Here is a 20,415-nt window from a genome sequence, read left to right on the forward strand (position 1 = left end):
GTTTCTGAATTCCTAGTCCAGGCATCTAATTTATTCTATTTATAAGACCAGCCCTGTCTCCAAACCGGGGAACTATAGAACCATCATGATTGGGCACACATTTGCCAAACTTTATGCGACAACCCTTAATGCCATGCAATCTGGTGAGCTTGACAGGAAAAGTTGTAGGGCTAGAGGGCAGGTTGGTTTCCCGACAAACTATCAGACTCTGGATCACATCTTTACTTTACGGGCTATTATTGAGGAAGCTAGACATGGATTGGAGGTCTACTCTTGCTTTGTTGATTTTCGCAAAGCTTTTGATTCTATTCCTAGGATGGCTCTATTTGAGAGGCTTAGGGAGATTGGTATTTCTAAGATGCTACGTACTGCTATTATGAGACTATATGAGACTGTGATTGGTAGATTCAATACTCCTGAGGGCTTCTCGGATCCAATCCATAGCACTATTGGAGTTAAGCAGGGATGTCCTCTCTCTCCTACTTTGTTCGAGTTATATATCGATGAGCTTGAGGACTTCCTCCTAAAGTCTTCGCTCCCTGGAGATGGCTACTATCTTCACTAGGTTTTGATTTCCATCCTCCTTTTTGCGGATGATGTGGTTCTCCTTCCTTCCTCTCCAAACAGGTTACAGAGGCTTCTTGATGGCTTGGCTTCTCTTTGTGATCAACGACAACTTGTGGTTAACTTGGGTAAGACTCAGGTCATGATCTTCAATTGCTTAAAGACTTCTCATCTTCACTTCTTTTTTCAGGGTCAGGAGATTGTGATCACTTCATCCTATATATATCTGGGGGTTGTGTTTTCCGAACCACGGTTCAGTATGAGACCAACTATTCAGCCCATAGTTAATAAGGGTATGGGTTCTCTTGCTTTGCTTGAGAAACAATGCTTCAAACATCACTTCTAAGATACCTCGTCCAAGTTATCTCTCTTGGACTCTCTTGTGCAGCCGACTATTCTTTATGGGTCTGTGGTTTGGGGCCCGTCTCTTCTTGGTTCTAATAGGGCCTCAATCGAGCTGGTTCAAACTTTGTTTTTGAGGAGCATCATTAGATGTCACAAGTTCACTCCTCATAGTGTCATTCTTGCTGAGTTTGATGCTCATCCTTTCTGTCTCACGGCCATTTTTTATCTGATTTGGTTCCTCCATCACCTACGTGGTTTTGCAGATCGTGCTGGTGATCGTGATCGGTACACCTACTTGTCTTATTGTTCGTCAGTTACTACTGCGAGTTTAGAGTCTAGTTCTCGTGCATGATGTTGGTATTCATAGGCCTCTTCTTTGCTAGGTTTGATTGGGATTGATAGTGACCGCCTCCCCCTTTTCAATTCTCGTTGGATGCCCCTATTGACATATAAGTCAAGTTTGTTACTAGTGACACACACTTACTCAGATTGTAAATAGCTACCGAGCTTATTGTACAGATAACAGTGCTTGCCAAGCATTTCAGTTGTTGCCGAGTTCTACAGTTGCTACCAAGTCTTTTGGACAAATTCTAGTGCTTACCGAGCAGTTACAGTTACAGTAAAGATCAGTAGTGTAAACCGAGCATCTCAGTGTATGCCGAGTTTACCAGTGCAAACCAAGCTGTGCAGTGTTTACCGAGTTCACAATTTATGTGATGCGAGTCCATTGTTAACCAAGCTACTCTGTGTTAACCAAGTGACTCAGTTTATACCGAGCTCGAGGTGATAGTGTTTACCGAGCTATGCAGAGGTAAACAAGTGATTTAGTTTATATGACGAGTTTCGCAGTATTCACCGAGTCACTAGTGCAAATCGAGTTCAAGACTACTTGGAAGTGATCAGTATGGACCGAGCTTCTACGTCTACCGAGTGCATGATGATGTCGAGCATTGACAGTGGATGTCGAGTATCAGAACTTCACCGAGTTAGTCTTCAGAGCCCGAGTGTCTACACTTGAGCCAACTTGGTAATATTTGTGTAAACTTGTATTGTGGCCGACTTTGTAATTGTATAATTGGATTGGTATATATGTAATAAATTGTATCACATCCAAGGTGTGTAAGAACGATATATATGTAATCTAAAGAGAAGAGCAGAAAAGTGCAAATTACAAAGGCTATAGCAATATAAAGAGCAGCAAAGACATATCTATCACAACAAGCTAATTAGTACATAAAGGAATCTCATTCAGCAAACCAAGTTGCAAATCAGAGATCAGCTACTATTTCATGCTAATAGGTGGATCAGTCAAATTCTTTAACAAGGTAGACCTAACAGTCTTTTGTAAATCTCTTTACCGAGTGCATACTTCATTGTATGTTTGTAAATGCTTTCACAAGGTGGACCTAGCAATCCTTATTGCTCCTAACAGGGCAGATCATCAGAAGTGATCAATGTAAGCCTTAATAGGCCAACTTTATACTGCAGTACCAAAGCTTGTGGGTATCATCCCCACCCCAGTTTTACTTTCTATTTGGAAGGTTTCTAGGTCACCAAATCTTTGTGTCACAGTGTTATGAATGCTTTCATGTTTTCAGTTTCTTATGCATGCAATTAGATCAGATTAGACGTGAAAAATTAAATGCTAATTGGATTGTTGGATCAAGAGTTGAAATTGTAGAAGTTTTAGAAGTTATTGATTCACCCCTCCCCTCTCAGTAACTTAGCCTAGTTAAGAATATTTCCAACAGCCCCTGCTCATCTTCTCCCCTCTCGACAAGAGTTAAATCTAGGTTGCACGAGTACCTCCCCCCCCCCTCCGGACCACGCACTGGTTCAAACTGGTTCCAAATTCGATTCCAGTTTGAACTTGGTTCGACCAGGGTCCTTTTTTGCAGGCTTGGTTCGAACCCTGGGCAAACCACGTCCAAAAATTCGAACCAAGGTCAAACCCGCGGCTACGGACGTCATTTTAACTGTTTTATTGGCAATTTTGAAATTTTTTTGGCGTCCATGTAACATAAAAAGGTGTTATTAATTGGTTTTGTGCCCTCTCATTATCATTTGATGTTTCTAAATAGGTTATTTTGCCTTGAAGGAGAGCACATAAATTTTTGAGCAAGCATCCAATTGTGCAAGGAGGAGTTTGAAGATTGATTTGTTGGTGTTCTTCAAGTGTTTGTGCATCATTCATACACATTTGCAAACTTGCAATGACTAGAAAAGGACCAAAAGGTAAGATCTTATTCCATTTGCTATTGTTTTTGTTCTAGTTTTTCCATTTTTTCATTTCTCTTTCAATCTCCATATGTTCTTGAATCTTTTCCATTATTCCAAAATTTGTCATTTTCTTGCATATAGATTATGAACATGTATCTAATTTCTTGCCATAGGGAAAGGTTTGAAAGGAATGTCATCTACCTCTTCATCAATAGGCAACACCGAACAAAGAATGGAACCCAACTCCGATTCTCCTCTATGGAAGTACGTAGACATTATAAAACCCATTCCAGGAGGCGATGCATTCCGTTGGAGATGTCAAGGATGTGGTGTAGATAGAAAAAGTTCTTATTATCGTGTGGTAGGTCATTTATGTGGTTATACTGGAAGAGGAGTTAAGAAATGCCCTGGCAAAAATGGTGTCCCTATGTTAAAATATATTGAAGAGCATGAGGTAGCAGAAGAGAGAGAAGGACGCAAGGCAATAGAACTCAGTAGCAATAAAAGTAAAAGAGCAAAGGGAATGTAGCCCCCCTCAGATGCTATAGTACAAGACCACCCCTTCTTCAGTACTGCAATGGACACTGACACTAAATCTGTCCCCATTGTACACAAAAAAAAGGGGCCACTAGAAACTTCTTTTCAAAATAAGGCCTGGGAAATTGCTGACATTAAGGTGGGAAGATGCCTGTATACAAATGGGTTGTCTTTTAATGTTGTCCACTCTCCATTTTGGAAGGACATGTTGAGGGGTGCCAATGAAGCTCCAAAAGGGTATTGTGGCCCCTGGTATGAGAAAGTGCGCACCACCTTGTTGGATGATGAGGTCCAACGGGTTGAAAATCAATTGAAGCCCATACGAGACTCATGGATTGAGATAGGGGTGACAATTGTTTCAGATGGCTGGAAGGATTCTAGGAACCGTCCCTTGATCAATGTCCTTGCGGTGTCCCCTAAAGGGGCAATGTTTCTGAAAGCGGTGGATTGTGAGGGCAAAGTAAAAGATGGGCCATTTATTGCTGATATCCTAATTAAGGCCATTGAACAAGTGGATGCAAGAAATGTTGTCCAAGTCATGACGGACAATGCAAAGAATTGTAGAGCAACAGGTTTGTTGGTTGAATCATGATATCAACATATCTTTTGGACACCTTGTGCAGTCCATTCACTCAATCTTATGCTACAAAAGATTGGGAACCAAATTGAGTGGATCAAAATAGTGTATGAAGAGGTTGAGGACATACAAATGTTTGTCACAAACCACCACATGACTCAATCTCTTTTCAGGAACTACTCAAAATTGGAGCTATTGAAGGTAAATGAACTTAAACTCAAGTTAGTAATTTAATTTTTAATATTTGACAATTTCTGATTTTTCATATATTACTTGTGCAATTGCCAATGTGTATACTTTTCTTAGTTTTCTAAAATATCTAATAGTTGTTTTTTGCTCTAATTTATGTCACAGGTTGCTGAGACCTGTTTTGCATCACATATAATCGCATTAAGACGTCTTGTGCAAGTGAAAGATGCACTTCAAGGTATGGTAATCAGCAACAATTGGGGTGTATGGAAGCAAAAGAACACTAAAAGGGTAAACAAAACAAAGGATAGGCTATTGGCTGAGTCATGGTGGGAACGTGTGGAATATCTCCTTAAGATCACCGAGCCCATTATGAGCATGCTTAGGTACACTAACATTGATAGGCCTTGCCTTGGAGAGATCTATGATGGCATAGACTCAATGATTGAGAAGATCAAGCAAGTTATAAATGAGAAACAAGATCCGCAAGAGACCTTTTTCAAACAAGTGCAAAAAATTATTAATGAAAGATGGAACAAAATGACAACTCCATTACATTTGCTTGCCTATGCCTTGACCCCCAAATACTATAGCTCACAATATTGTAATCTACTAGGAAGGTTGCCACCATATAGAGATATGGAAGTGTCTGACGGGTACCAGGAAGCATTTAGAAGAATATTTCCTGATGATGATATAAGAGATGTAATCATGGATGAGTTCATAGAGTTTGTCAATGCTAGGGGTCTAAGTAATGATGCTCTTCGTCATCGGTTCAAGAAGGATGCTCATGCTTGGTGGTACGTGGCCAAAAATTCCAAACATTGCAACCCCTTGCAATCAAAGTTATATGATAAGTTTGTTTTTTTTTTCTTAAATTAGCTCACTTTATCTTCAAAAGAATTCTTTTATAAGATTGAATTTATTTATTTTTAATTGCTTACCCTATGTTGTCTTTATAGGTTGCTAGTTCTTCTGTATCAGAAAGAAATTGGAGCACCTATTCTTTCATCCACTCGGTGAGCAATAAAAAAAAGAAGAGAACCTAGTATTTGTGCATAACAACTTGCGCCTTCTTTTGCATAAGAGTCAAGAATACAAAGAAGGGGAGACAAAGAAGTGGGATGTAGATGCAGAGATTACGGACTTGGATGCTTCCACTACTAGGCTTACAATTGATGATATTGATGACTTTGATGCCAATACCATTGTTGATTCTGCTGCTGATCCCATTGGCCTTGGTGCAAGTAATAGTGGAGGCGGAGAAGGAGGAGATGAAGAAGATGAAGATTGAAGAACTTAGAACTAAAAATTCAAAATTTTAATAGATTTTCAGTCCATTAATTACTGTTAAACAATGAATGTGAAACAATGATACTTGAACTTGATATTTTAAATGTTTTGAATCTTTCATCTTTTATGTTGAAGTTGATTGAACTATGTTACTATATGATGGTATGATCACAATGATATGTTATTGTTTATGCTGTTTTAAAGTTTTTGGTGTTTAAATGTGTTTATGCTACTATGCTACATTCTAATTTTAACTCATGCTTCATAAAGATGTTGTTTTTTTTTTTTTTAATTTTTACATGTTTTTATACTAACGAACCCAAACTAACCCAAACCCCTTTCCAAAATTTTGTCAAACCAGCAAACCGGTTCTCGAACCACAAACTTGGAACCGAACCCAAACCAACAACTTAGAGTTAAATGAGCATGTCAGACTTGGCATATATAGGCAAGACATTGCCACTACCTGGGTTAACCCTTCTGGTGGTTTACACCCGCGGATGTCCTTTTATGCGAAGCACTTTTTGGAGATTTCTGATGGGATTATTGTTCATCCTAGCTACCTTTCCCGACGGTGGTCTCATGCCCTATATATCTCTTTGGGATCTTTTAGAGTTGGTTCTCGCCATCTTCAAGTTCAAACTGACCATCATTTTGGCAGTGGAGAGCGGATCTGTAAGCTTTGTACTTTAGGCGAGGTGGAGACTGAGGCTCACTTCATTTTCCGTTGCCCTATATACTATGAGATCAGAGGGAGATTTTTTTGTCTGTTCCATGAGTGCTTCTCTCTCTATGATTTTTTCAGCTATTATGATCAGCGATGTGTTGCACTTTATCTTTGAGAGGCCACTATGCTCCGTGATAGCACGATCCAGTCACTGCTTTCACACTGGCACTCGTCTACTTAGCTCATTACTGCCTTCTTCACACCATCATCTACTTTGCGTGGTGTGAAAAGACCTTCTAGCTCCACTAGATCTACCGGACATTCCAAATGTGTCAGATCTCGTACCGGCTATTTGCACCAGCAACACTCCTTCGCGAGTGGCCAAAGACAGAGCAGGGCCTCTACACATTGGCAAGCATATCATTCTGTGACTGATTTCTTTTATCCTAGAAAGGACTCCTAGTCTCTCTTTCGGCCTTCTCTCCATCTCTCTCTGTTTGTTTTTCTTGTTGTTTATATTTATTTCCGGACACCTTTGTGTGCTCCTGCTGCTATCAGCCTCATTATTGTAATCTTCCAGCTCCATAGACCTTTTCTTGGTCTTTTGTTGGACATTAATATCATTCTCTTATCTTATCTAGGTTTTGTTGTCATCACCCTGAAAAGGAAGGGGTATGGCGCCCTCCTCGGTAGGGGCTAGCTTGTCACAGTGAAGGCCAACCATAATTGGAAAAAGAACATCATCTCCAACAAGAGCGAAGGGAAGAAATATGTCATTAACCTCCAAAACCAAACAATAAGTGAGGAGTTGGCATCAAACTCGAAGTCGGAAGGAGAGTTTAGCAAGGAAAGAAGGATGGAACTAGATGATGTGGAGTTTTGCTATGTTACCCGGGGACACATTTCCGGCAAAAATTGACCCAGTCTCCACGTCCCCTCGTCCCGGAAACTCGGAAACTTCCGGAAACCTTTCCCTTGGCTATCCCATAAAATTAATGCTTCAGTTTTGATATTTTGTTTGATTTTTTCACTCTCATGTGAACTCTAAAGTTAAATTATTTAACACAAATATTATATGTTAAGGTTCTATAATTTACATAAGCATGCGTTATCCATGTTTTTATATGAATATTTAAAATTTCCCTGTATATTTAAAATTTTCCCTACTTTTTATGTAACTATTCCCACTGCCGTCCCCTATTGTCCCTTGCTCCGAGAAAAAAAAATCCGTCCCGGAAACCCGTTTCCCTGTCTCCACATCCCCCCCTCTCGGAAACCTGGGGTAACATAGGAGTTTTGAGACTAGGGAATTGTTCCAAGTTGGAATCTATTGGAGATCATGGAGACAAACAAGGAAGAAAAGAACACCTACTCCCTAGAGTACAAGGATTGCGAGAAATGTGTGGTGAGGATGGATGATATCAAGGCCCACTAGTTTGAAAGAGACAAGGCTAGGAAATATGAAGAAAAATGGTTACGAAGGAGGGAAAATGAAGATAAAAAAGGACCCACGAAGAAGCTCAAAGTGAGAAGACCATATAAGATGATGAAGAAAATATAGAACAAGCACCTTCAAAAAATTATCAAGAAGCTTGCAAAAGTCAAAGAGGAATACCGGGGAAGGAGGAAGAGAGATAAAGTTGTTCAAGGAAGTAGTAGCACATACAGATCATTATCCATACATTGTACAACCAAGAACAAGCAACATCACCATATGACACGTCATGCTTGTGGGAGCAGCCTTGGTGTGAGTGGAAGTGGTGTGAGGAGCAACAAAGGGTTGCAAAATTTGACTAAGGGAAGTTGTATAAGTTGTACGAGTGACAAGGTAAGAGCCAGGTGCATGATAAGTGGTACCTACAAAACACTGATTTTTGGTGTCATCCATACGCACTATATGGGGTGTAGGATTGTAGCCAGTCATACAATAGACAGCATGAGGATCCCGAGATCTATTTGTACAATTTGCACTATCAACAATTTTAAAAGTCCCAACATCTATGTGTACGATTGGAGAGCAAGAAACTCCACGTACCACACCGCCAAGATGAGCAAATTATAAGGCTTCACTTGATGGGTACCGTAACAATGGATGAGGAACCAACAATAGAAGTAACAAAACCACACCAAGAAGTCGCATCAAGCATAACGCCAAGGGACGATCAACAATACAATGTCACAGGCGTAATGAGTGGGGTCACTTTACAGAGACTGCTAGAGCGGGTGAGGTGGAAGCCTACTCTGCAAATGGTGTGGTCTTGGTAACCACAAGGATGTTGACTGCCCTAAGGGGAAGGGAGTAAATTTGATAAACTTCACACAATCTAAGGAGGAGGTCGTGGTAATCACAAGGTCCCAAACAAAAAAAATCCACGTAGTTAGCATTAAACTTGAAGTCGGAAGGAGGAGAGTTTGGCGGGGAAAGAAGGATGCAAATGATGTGGGAGTTTTGAGACTAGGGGATTGTTCCAAGTTGGAACGTATTGGAGATCGTGGAGACGAACAAGGAAGAAAAGGTCACCTACTCCCTAGAGTACAAGGATTACGAGGAATGTGTGGTAGGGATGGATGATATCAGGGCCCATTAGTTCAAAAGAGACAAGGCTAGGAAATATGAAGAAAAAGGGGTACAAAGGAGGGAAAATGAAGACAAAATAGGACCCACAAAGAAGGTCAAAGCGAGAAGACCGGATAAGATGATGAAGAAACTAAAGAATAGGCACCTTCAAAATTTATCAAGAAGCTTGCAAAAGTCAAAGAGGAATACCAAAGAAGGAGGAAGAGAGACAAAGTTGTTGAAGGAAACAAAAACACATATAGATCATTATCCATACATTATACAGCCAAGAACAAGCAACATCACCATATGATATGGCATGCTTGTAGCAATGGTTGTGATGTGAGTGGAAGTGGTGTGACGAGCAACAAAAGGTTGCAAAATTTGACTAAGGGAAGTAGTATAAGTCGTACGAGCAACAAGGGAAGAGTCAGGTGCATGATGAGTCATACCTACAAAACACTAATTTTTGGTGTCATCCATATGCACTATATGGGGTTTAGGATTGTAGCTAGTCGTACAACAAACAATACAAAGATCCCGAGATCTATTTGTATAGATTGTACTATTGACAATTTTAATGTCCCAACATCTGTGTACGATTAGAAGGAAAAGGTCGACTAGAAATAAGGAGAGACAGAAATATCGTCAATTTGGGGGTCGTACATTGGTCCGCCTCACAATAGGTGTGTGATAATCATGCCCAAGGCCTTACTTAGGAATAGTATATTCAATCTAAGCATTATTCTCCCTACCATGAGGTGCATTTAATTTGTCAGCTCAAGGACGTATACTTGAAATGGTCGGCACGGTATGTGCACTAGGTTTCTTAAAGAGTCATTATGCTTATGCTGTAGGAAAGTAAAATTCAAGGAAAGAACCTACAGTAGTGTTGCAGGAAATTAACACACTTAACTCTTCACTGAAATGAGTGCTGAAAATACAATTAAATGCTACCTTATATTTCAATTCAGACCATCCACTATAACTGTTCTCGCAAATGTTGTAGGAACACTCACAAAGTATGATGTTGTAGGAAGAAACTTACAACTTCTACTTGAAATACTAGAAATGTTGGAAGTAAATCTACACTACTCTAGTCTAATCCACCTCCCAAGTGGGCCCCTTTGGTCGGCTTCTACTAATCTACTAACACAGAATGTAAACCAAAAACTATTTCATTATATTCCAAAGTTCCTTACATAAAAACAATACATAAAACTGTAAAACAATTCACTACGAGAGTCAACAATTTCTTTTCATAAACTTTCTTCCAACCTTCCAAAACTATTGATCCAATCCCTATAAATAGAGGATCAACACTTATTCTAAAACACGAGAGAAAACAAACTGACTACAAATCTGCCAGAGAAAAAGAAGGAAATATAATAGTTCACAGTACAAACAATAAAGTCTGGATAACCAATTCGACACAATAGTAAACGCAGAGGGAATATAGCAACTTTTCATCCTTGCATTCCTGGAATAATAGCTCCTCCTTTGTAGCGGCCGTGTCTCCTGATACCGTTATAGTTCTTCCACCTGACTGGACTTTAATGTTCCTCCTTGAATGTTGTCGACCATCTCCAGCTTCTTCCCTATCAGGTTAGTTATGATGCAGAAATATTTGCAAATAAGTATAATCAAATTTAATCCAAATATTAGAACACACATTCTGATGGTTATATGAAATACTGCATTATATGTATAAAATTGGCAAACCATGACATACTATCTACCCATAGGTTAATGGTTCTATCTGGACTTAATCATAAGTTCGACTAAACATAAGTTCACAAATGTATTGGCAGTGTTAAAACAAAGTATTTAAAATTATCATAAAATAGAGGCAATAATTAGCCTCATCATACATGACGTAGAGACAATATAGGAAAAGGAAGCTAGAGTAGCAACATGTCCATCATTGAAGAGACAAACAACACTTCATGTGCGCAAACTAGAAGGCGTATCTAATCTCAACACCATAGTACGATCAAAGAAGAAAGTGGTGCAAGGGTCGTAGGTATAAGTCATCCCATCAACTATATGATCCGTACAAACTGTATGTACAGAAGTGGGGTTGTCGTGCGTGCTATCTATATGGACCATATGGACAAAAGTAGAGGCGTTAGCATGTTGAAGGCTACTAGGGAAGGCAACCGCAATGCACACTATAGCATCGGGAAGCAGGAGGAGGCGGTACGGAGTTGAAGAAGAGAGATGGCATGACATAGAAGGTAGATGGAAGCCCACAAAGAAATGACAGATGATAGTCAAATGGAAGTTGGTAGAGAAGAGATGCATCAGCAAGAATCAAGAAAATGGTGTGTGCCATGGAGTTCTTTGTGGGTTTGAAAGTGTCAATCAATCATTACCAATCAAATCATCAAACACCTATCAAACACAAAGGTATGTACAAAAACATCATTTCCAAAAATAAATTATAGGTCATAAGAACAAAGGTAGTGTTACTAGAAGGCAACAAAAGAACAAGCTTTGTATTGTTTTCTTTTAGAAGTTAAGCCTAATTTCGTAGCAAAAGCTTGTAACGATAAGAGTTGGATAGATGGAATGAAAGAAAAGATAAATTAGAATTGGGAACTTGTTCCTAGATTGATAAGAAAGAATGTGAATGAAACTAAATGGGTTTCCAAGAATAAGTTGGATGAAAATGGAAAAAGTAAGAAACAAAGCTAGACTTGTATGCAAAGGTTATTCTCAGATTGAAGGAATTGATTTTGATGAAACATATACACTTGTGCCCGGATGGAAGCTATCAAAATGTTCTTGATGTTTGCATCTTACAGAAACTTCAAGGTTTATCAAATGGATGTCAAGTTGGCATTTCTAAATGATGAGCTGAAGGAAGAGGTTTACATTGAGCAACTGGAAGGATTTAGATCAGATATAGATCCAAATGCAGTTTGCAAATTGAAGAAGGCACTTTATGGACTAAAAGAGGCACCCAAAGCCTAGTATGGCAAGCTAGATAGTTATCTATTTAATCAAGGATTCAAGAAAGGTTGGACTGATAACAACCTATACTTCAAAGTAAATACCAACAAAATTCTTATCGTTGTTGTGCACGTTGATGATATAAACTTTGGCAAAAAAGATGATACATGCAAGAAATTTGTTGAAGATATACAAAAATAGTTTGAGATGTTTATGATTGGAAAGTTGAATTTATTTCTTGTATTACTAGTGAATCAGGAATAGCAAAGGGATATTTATCTCTCAATTGAAGTATGTGAAGGAACTATTGAAGAAGTTTGGGTTAGAAAATTAAAAAACAGCAAGTACATCTATTATTACTGACTGTAAATTGACAAAAGAAGATGATTCACCAAAAGCAGATGTGAGTAAGTATAGCTCAATGATTGAAGGACTATTGTACATGGCTGCGTCTAGGCCAAATATCATGTATGTAGTTTGCTTGGCAGCCAGATTTCAGCAAGAACTGAAAGAGTCTCGTGTTATGGCTATGAGGAGGATCTTCAAATATTTGAAAGGGACTAAAGATTACTGTTAGGTCCTAATAACTACCTTTTGGGCCATTAGAGTTCCAATTGGTTTAATGTTGTGCTAGTCAACTCCTATTACATAGAAAGTTGGCAACCAAAGTGTTGGATATCCCAAGGCCTTCCACATTTCTTCTTGCAAAATATTTACGCCAGATCCACCATCCACAATGTTGTTGGTTAGTGTGTCCCATGATTTCCATCTCAACCACTGTCAAGGTCCTTACAACACCGACTACCAAGAACATTGGATTTGTGGTACCATTTGTGGAAGTACTATTTATGGGATCTTCCTTTGTGCCTCATCCATCTGGCCATTGTCAATGGGCTTGTTGTTCTCTTGGCTGCCATTGTTATCACCCACATTGCTGATTCTCGCCTTCAATTGCGGTAATGTATCTGAATGGGGCTGCCACAAGTATTGGTACGGTCCACCTCCTTGCTCGCTCTAACAGTCCTGCACAAAGTGGCCCCACTCATTGCATTCGCGGCATTGTATCATGGGTTGTCCCTTCGCATTGTGTTGGATGCGACTTTTAGGTGTGTTATTAATGTTATTGTTACCTCATTGACTGTTGCGGTACTAACTAGGTCACGCATTAGAATTTGTCCGTCTTGGTGGTGTGGTGAGTGTTGTTGCATGTTCTCCTTGGATGAATGATGCAGGAGCATCCAGAGGTATAAGGGCAATCCTGTGTCACCCAAAAAAATATACTTAGACTTAGTTTCTGTTTCATGTGTTTTCATTTTTGGATACCCATTTGGGTCAAATAAAGGTTCCAACTCTCATAGTTCCACTATCAGTGTTCGTGTAAATCTCAAAAAAATAGGAGTATGTAATTGAGCCATCATTTTGGTGAACTAGGAGGTGTAAATTGGCTAGATGAATGTAATTGTAATTTAGAGCATTCCAGAAAAAGAATCAGGTCAAAAGGCCCCACGGTTTGAAAGTTATTGCAATTTTTCGAGTTGTGGAGACCTCCTAAGAATGCTTCAAAGTCAGGTTAGGGGCATTAAATGACCTCAAAAAGGGCCGAAAAGGGGGACGAGTGAAGCTGGTCCATAGGGCTATAGAGCGCTTCTAGAGCTTTCCGAAAATGTAAACAGTTCGACAATCGGAGCTACGGTTCAAAAGTTATGCCTCCCGGAAGTTCGGTTACCATTTCTGGATTCTTCTAGATTTGCGTCGACTTTTAACGCAACTTCTGGAACCTTCTATTTGGTCGGTGGATGCCTACTAGCACTTTCTAGAATGTACTCCTAGTCCTTAACCCTCCGGGGTCTATTTAAGGAGATTTCTGGCATTGTAAAAGGAGTTCAGAGTGGAGTTTGAGAGGAGGTACTGAAAAGAGAAATTATCTCCACATTTATGCTATTGTAAGCCCTTAGGGCATGTTTTGAAGTTTATTTTCTCTGTACTGAATGTACTAGCTTATTTCTCAGTTAATACAATTTCCCCTTTTTCTGTTGTGTCCATTCTGTTCTTGAGTTGTGTCCCCATCAATGAAGAGCACTTGAGCGTTCCTCGCCTTTAGGTTGTACTAGAACTCCTTAGTGGAGTGTCCGAGTACTTGGCAGATGTCACATAAAGATTTCTTTTACTATTGGCCTTGCTATGCCCTTCGCTTTTGTATTCAGTGCACCACAATTTCTTGTCCTCCTTTGTATCCTTCTATGCTTGCATCTCCTTCATCATCCTCATCATATCCTTCTAGAGTGCCTATATGGTCTAGGACTCCCCATCATTGTCGCCATCACTAATTTTCTTCTTCCCTCTAGAGGTCTTATTCTCACTCTCAATATCCATCACTAGTTTGCAAGCCTCGGTGTAGGAGGATGGGAGTACCACATTCATTTTTTCTCAAATGGGTGGAGTTAGTTTCTCAATGAACCATCTTACAAACCATTTGTTGCCATCTGTTGCCTAGTTGTCTAACTTCACAATGAGTTCCTTTGGCCTACAATGGTAGTCCTGTACTATCTCATTTTCCCCTTGGTGGGTATTATAAATTTCTGCTACCACATCATCATCATCACAAAGTAATTTGAATTCTACCTAAAAGGCTTGTTTCAAATTATTCCAACTTGTTTTGGGGCCTATTGGCAGAACTGTGTACTAGTTAAGAGCTACTCCTCGTAAGCTAGTTGGAAAGGCCTTCAACCAATATTCTTGGTCATCATTTCCGTTCACCTCCCATATGGTTATGCATGTTTTACAATGGTAGGTTGGGTCCTCGAACCCATCCCCACTAATTTTGCAAAGTTTCTACTTCTCCGAGGTGTTCACCATTTTTCTCCTATGATAGGCACCTTGCAAGTTGTTAGACTAAGGTGGGTTGGTTACTCCTCTACATCCTCGTGCTTCTCTAGCACCTTCAGGCACTAGAGAAAGGATTTGATATTTGGTGTTTCGTCTTGTGACTAAGTGTTTCATCTTGCATGTTGGACTAGTTATAAAACTCACATCAACTTTAGGATAAAAGTAAGCCTTAGTTTGATGGATTTGGAGTGCAGTCATTCATTTTTTGTTGATGTTAATAAGGCCTGAAGATTTGATAATAATTGTTACGCCCATGTTCCTTTGTGTTGGTCCCCAACATCCGGTATGTCATATCTCATGTGCCAGCTAAAATAACTCCTTCCTAACAAGTATTCATTCTAAATCATGACAACTGTTCAAAACCCCTTGAATAATTTTTCTGCTGTCAAAGTTCAAACAGATCACTAGGTTTATGCTTGCAGTATAGTGGGTCCATTACATAGGTTTGACACAACATACTTTCTAAAATGACAGAATTTTTTAACTACCCTGAGGAAAAAGGTTGCAACATCATTGACCATATGCAGTTGCCGAAAGCAGTTGCAGTCTTCAAGAAAGGGCAGTTGATGCTTGTAACCAAAAGTAAGCAACCACTTTGATCAAAACAAACAACTGGAGACTTGGGAGGAAATGTAATATGGATAGATTTTTGTACTTTACTCAATAATACAGAGTATATACACACATATGTGCATAGGTTATAGCAGAACAAATCAAGATTCCTACACAGAATTAGTGTAAATTGAGAATATCAATGAATTTACAGCTTGGTATATACGTATCTCTGCAAATAGGCTTTAATCACTCCACATCCCAGCACTTGGCAAAAGAAAAGTCTGCTAAAGCCTGAATTAAGAGGAAGGAACAAGCACAGAAGGCCGCGAAATTTTAGCATAATAATCTCAATACCAAAAATAATCAAGGCATAATGTCATATTTGACCCACACGTAAATAGCTACTCATTATAAGACCTTGTATTTCTCTTGAATATTGATTTCTATTAGCGTCTCAAAATTTTAAAATCCTATCTCAGAACCCTTGTTGCTAAGTCTTTTTTTAGTTTTGCTAGAATGCCATCCGTGCATTCACTAAAAAAATCCAAACCATTATAGTTCGCCATGTCATGAAATATTATGCAATCTACAATCCCAATTGAAGTTGAGCAATTTAGTTGACAAGATTTCAGGCTAACATAAACAAATAATGCCAATGGCACCACTAGCTGCATATTTGTACAAACTTCTGCAAGTGAGTAGGTTTTAAAAAGGTTATCCAAGTACTAACTCTAAACCATGGGAACTCTCTAATGGAACTATGGTAATTTACACTAGATTATACAAATGCAACCAGTGTCTGCTCTTGTATACAAGAATCCTAGAAATATAATGGGTGGAAAGGAGATTTTGAGGAGGAATTCATTGAAATCTGTTGCAGCAACAACAATAATATATTTCCTAGCTTGGACAAAGATGCGTCTCCGACTCTTGGGAGGCATCTCAGGTACCGGGACATGTTTTGCCATACCGGAAACTTGTTGGAGAGATCCTTTCTCAAAGAGATGCTGACTTTTCTTAAATTTTTCAATTACTAAGAAAAAACCTGCATCACGATTTTCCATATGAAAACAAAAAGCAGTAAATTAACGTTTCGGACTTTCAGTGTGTAATATCAAATATGTAGTATCAACTCTTTGACTCTCCGACAGTTGTGTTTTTAAACTTTATGGTTAAACTTATACTATTTTCTTGTTTTGGAAATTCAATATCATGATATTTTCAGATTTATTATAGCAGATTTATTAATTATAAATTATGCTTAAAAAATGGGTCTTCTAGGACTATCATCTCCTATTTTCAGAGTAAGATGTACCGGTACCCATACCAGTTTCTCGTACCAATACCAGTACTGATCTCCTGGAACCCCTGTATATTCCACCCACAACTAAAATCCCTCAACTGCAATAAGATTGCCCATTAATCTTGCATGCATGCGTTGAGCTAAATTAGAACTCAACCCATGTCTAGAATCTCAAGAATGTATTCCAAGCTCAACGTGCACTGCAATAAAGGCAACCCATAACCTGTCCCATTATTTACTAACCAAAAAAATAACGATAATTTCTGTCTATAGGTGAACTGTGAATCTGCTAAACTCAATGAATGGAGGGGATCAATCCAGAGCAACGTTTGATTAGATGGGCCGAAATTTCTTGCTGGATGCGGAGCCGTAATCAAATAGCTTTTAATGATATTTTTTAAAGGGCTGGAAGGGGAAATGGCTATGCAGCAGGTAGAATGGTCACATGTGACAATTTTCTCGTTTATTAAATAATATAAAATTAGAAGGCAAGAGTCTTGTGATTTTTGATTTATTTAATAAATAAAAAGAAATTGTCTCCATCAGACCATTCTGTTTGGTAGATAGCTACTTTTCTGGACTGGTTTCTTCTGAATTGGGTGTCCTGGTAAGCAGGGAGTAACTTCTGCTAGAGAACATATTCTGTTAGAATGGGGTTGTCATTGTACCAAAAGACCAATTTGTTCAATGTCTCATACAACAACTCAACTTATATTACACAAGAGGCGGTTAAGCCCTTATCACAAATTCTGAGGAGCTGAACAATTTTGCCAACAATATGAGGATTTGAGCCTGATATCATTTGTTAGAGTAGGATTGTCGTTACACCAAAAGACCAATCTCTCATTGCCTCGTACAACCACTCAACTTATAATAAACAGGAAGTAATTAAGCCTTTGTCACAAATTGAAAAAAATGCTGACATGTTCACATTGAATTTTACACTCGGTTTGGCCATTGATTACTTCTCTATCTTTAAGCCTTATTACGTCAAAATTTTAATCAAGCGAGCAAATAAGAACTGTGATAAGCTTATAAGGGTTCATGCTACTAGAAAAAACCTTGAATGAATAGTTCATGTGAAATTATATTCTCGAAAGGTAGCTCAAGACAATCTATACTTCCTATCAAGAAAAATAAATTGGCGCCATACAAAGTAGCTTAAACTCGGAAACCAATCTCTGCTTTCACCTCATTGATATAGAGCAGAAAGAGAAGAGACGAAAACAAGAAGTACTTACAACTGATTGGTGTTCGATCCCTTAGTCTTTGAAAAATCTAATCAAGCAAACAGGTACATTAAGGATAGATTTATATATCCCTATAACATTATAAGAATCCTTAATTGGTCACCTTAAATGTAAAAAATGTGCACCGAAAATGCTTAACGATAAACTTCAGTAACAGACGGGAAGATAAAGTCGGTAACACAATCACTTCCACTTGTATCTACAAACAACTCAACTAGAGCAAGCACAAGCATCTCTTGTTGTACTCCAACCAGTTCAGCAGAAAAAGGGAAAAGAGGGACTTCCAAAAAACGAAGGGTGAAAAGCAAAAGGGCCCGCTTACCGATCCAGGGACGAAGGGAGGTATGTATGAATTGTGGAAGTTTCGCATTCTGCCTCTCATGTAAGGATCACAGGACAGGTACAAATTTTTCACTAGAACATCTTGTGTACCCGCTTTCACCTCCAATGTGATAGTACTGGACTTGATCTCCATATCATTTTCATTCGGTACAGCTTCAATATAATTTTTGAAAAGCACTTGCTTGTTCACAACCTCTTTTCCCATCGGTACTAATGCTTCAGTAAAATCTATCAAACTGCAAACTAAGCCAAGCTTAATAGAAAGAAGCTATTCGAAATTTGCCAACTACAATGATTTTTTTATCTTCTGTCGTTATGAGCGAATCAATACTGCATTCAACGATGCAGAGGAAATTGATGTATGCAGAGTATAACTGTGATAACTAGGCTTCTAGGGAGTTCAAATCTTACTTTTCAGAGTTGGACTACCGGTGAACGACTTAAACTTAAGAAGACGTCAAGAGGAGTTTGTTGACTTAACATTCAAAGGGGTGCAGATAAATATATGCGGTCTCTAATCCGCCCTTCAACCTTGATGGACGTGGGAAGGTTGAGGTCATTAAAAGAAATTGTATCTCGGAGCACTCTTTGGGCAAAGTAGATGTAGCTCGACCTCCATCGACCATTCCACACTTCGTTTCTATCAATCAAGCTTATAAGTTTTGATGGTCTCCATGGAATAGCTTGATTTCTGGAGTCAATTATCATTGTGATTGGAGGCTTAACAACCGTACCCCCATTACATCAATTTTTTTATATTATGAAAATATATAGAGAGAGAAGTAAATATATGGTAGCTTTATTTTAATTCTAATACTTAATAAAAAAATTGTGTCAAAGTGAAAAATGTCTTATGCGTCAAGTCTAAATGGTCAGAATGTTATGTCAAGTTATTCATCAAATTGAGGTTACTAATTTGTATTTACAGTTACAAATTCTTAACTTGATTCAACTAAAACAATTAAATTTAGAAGAAAGGTTTGAGCACGATTTGAGAAGCTATTTAGTGTTTATATATAATGTGGCTCAATTACGTGCAATAATATTATTTTAATTGAAAGCTATTAATTTATCTTCCTCATGATTAATTGACACCTCAAACATCATCATTAAGGTTAAAAAGCTTTCAAGGTGTTTGTTTTGAATGTCAACAATTTTCAAGCATTAAATCCTTCATTAGTTTGGATTTACACCTTAGAGAGTAAAGATTTAAAAGAAACATTCATCAATGAGTCTTCCCTTACAACACTGAAGTGTACTATAATGATTTCGGTTTGTGGACATGTATGAACTAATTACACATTGAATATCTTTAAATATTAAAAACATAACAACATGTCATGTGTTAAGTTAGAGATGGGAATCTTAGCCCTTTATTTGAATTTGAAATTTATAGGTTCATTTCCATGTTCTTTGAGTTTAATCAACCTCAACCAACACAAAGATTAACAATCATTTCAAAGTGTTAATCTCAAACAAGAAAGAAATGTTTAGAAGAGAGTGCAAGTATTGTTGTAATGAATGACGATCAAATGATGAATGTGTTATGTATAGGTGGAGATTAGGGTATCAGCAAAAAGTAACACTAGAATGTGTCACTTGTCAATATGTAATTATATTTAGATGTATCTCACAGAAATAGGCCCAAAACTAAATAGTAATTAACATAGATTTGTTAATTCTACCATTAAATGGTATCCCTACTTTGAGGTGGACAAATCTAAAACAAGTGTTATATTTTGAAGTATATAGAAATTGACAACCAATATAAAAAATAAACATATAGTTACTTACAAATATATTATCTTAAAAAGGATAATTAATCATGTGTATATTCTCCTTGGCATGAGTGTTGAGTCATTAAAACTTGCAAAAAAAAATGGTTAGCTTCTATCATATAATCAAGGTAGGAAAAAGATACAATTATTTTTTTGATGAAGAAGTGTGTCGATTTTTATTGATAATTAATGACGCATGTAGTCAAAGATAAAGGTTTTGGTGGAAACATGTTCACACTTGAGTCTCAAATAGGTATAGTCTACTATACTAGAAATAACAATAAACAAAGTTGTTTAGGTAATGAATGACTCAAATTGGAGGAAGCATGGAATTAGGGTCATCTTCCTTACACCATATATTAATAGGGTCTAGGGGGATGTCAAGAATGGACCACCT

At 38.2% G+C, this 20,415-nt stretch overlaps 1 protein-coding gene across 1 annotated transcript in view; it reads right to left on the reverse strand.

The window, feature by feature from the left end:
- LOC149545534 (2-alkenal reductase (NADP(+)-dependent)-like) overlaps positions 1-18,916 on the reverse strand; it is a 170,705-nt gene extending 151,789 nt beyond the window's left edge. The window contains exon 1 of the mRNA XM_089790699.1: positions 18,221-18,916. Coding sequence (XP_089646825.1) covers positions 18,221-18,445 — 225 coding nt within the window. The 5' untranslated portion in view covers positions 18,446-18,916. The remainder of the gene's footprint in view (positions 1-18,220) is intronic.
- Positions 18,917-20,415: the final 1,499 nt, after the last annotated feature.

Source organism: Cupressus sempervirens, chromosome 7, assembly GCF_028749045.1.
Source record: "Cupressus sempervirens isolate cs-2001-9-10 chromosome 7, ASM2874904v1, whole genome shotgun sequence".
In the NCBI taxonomy this organism is placed as follows: Eukaryota; Viridiplantae; Streptophyta; class Pinopsida; order Cupressales; family Cupressaceae; genus Cupressus; species Cupressus sempervirens.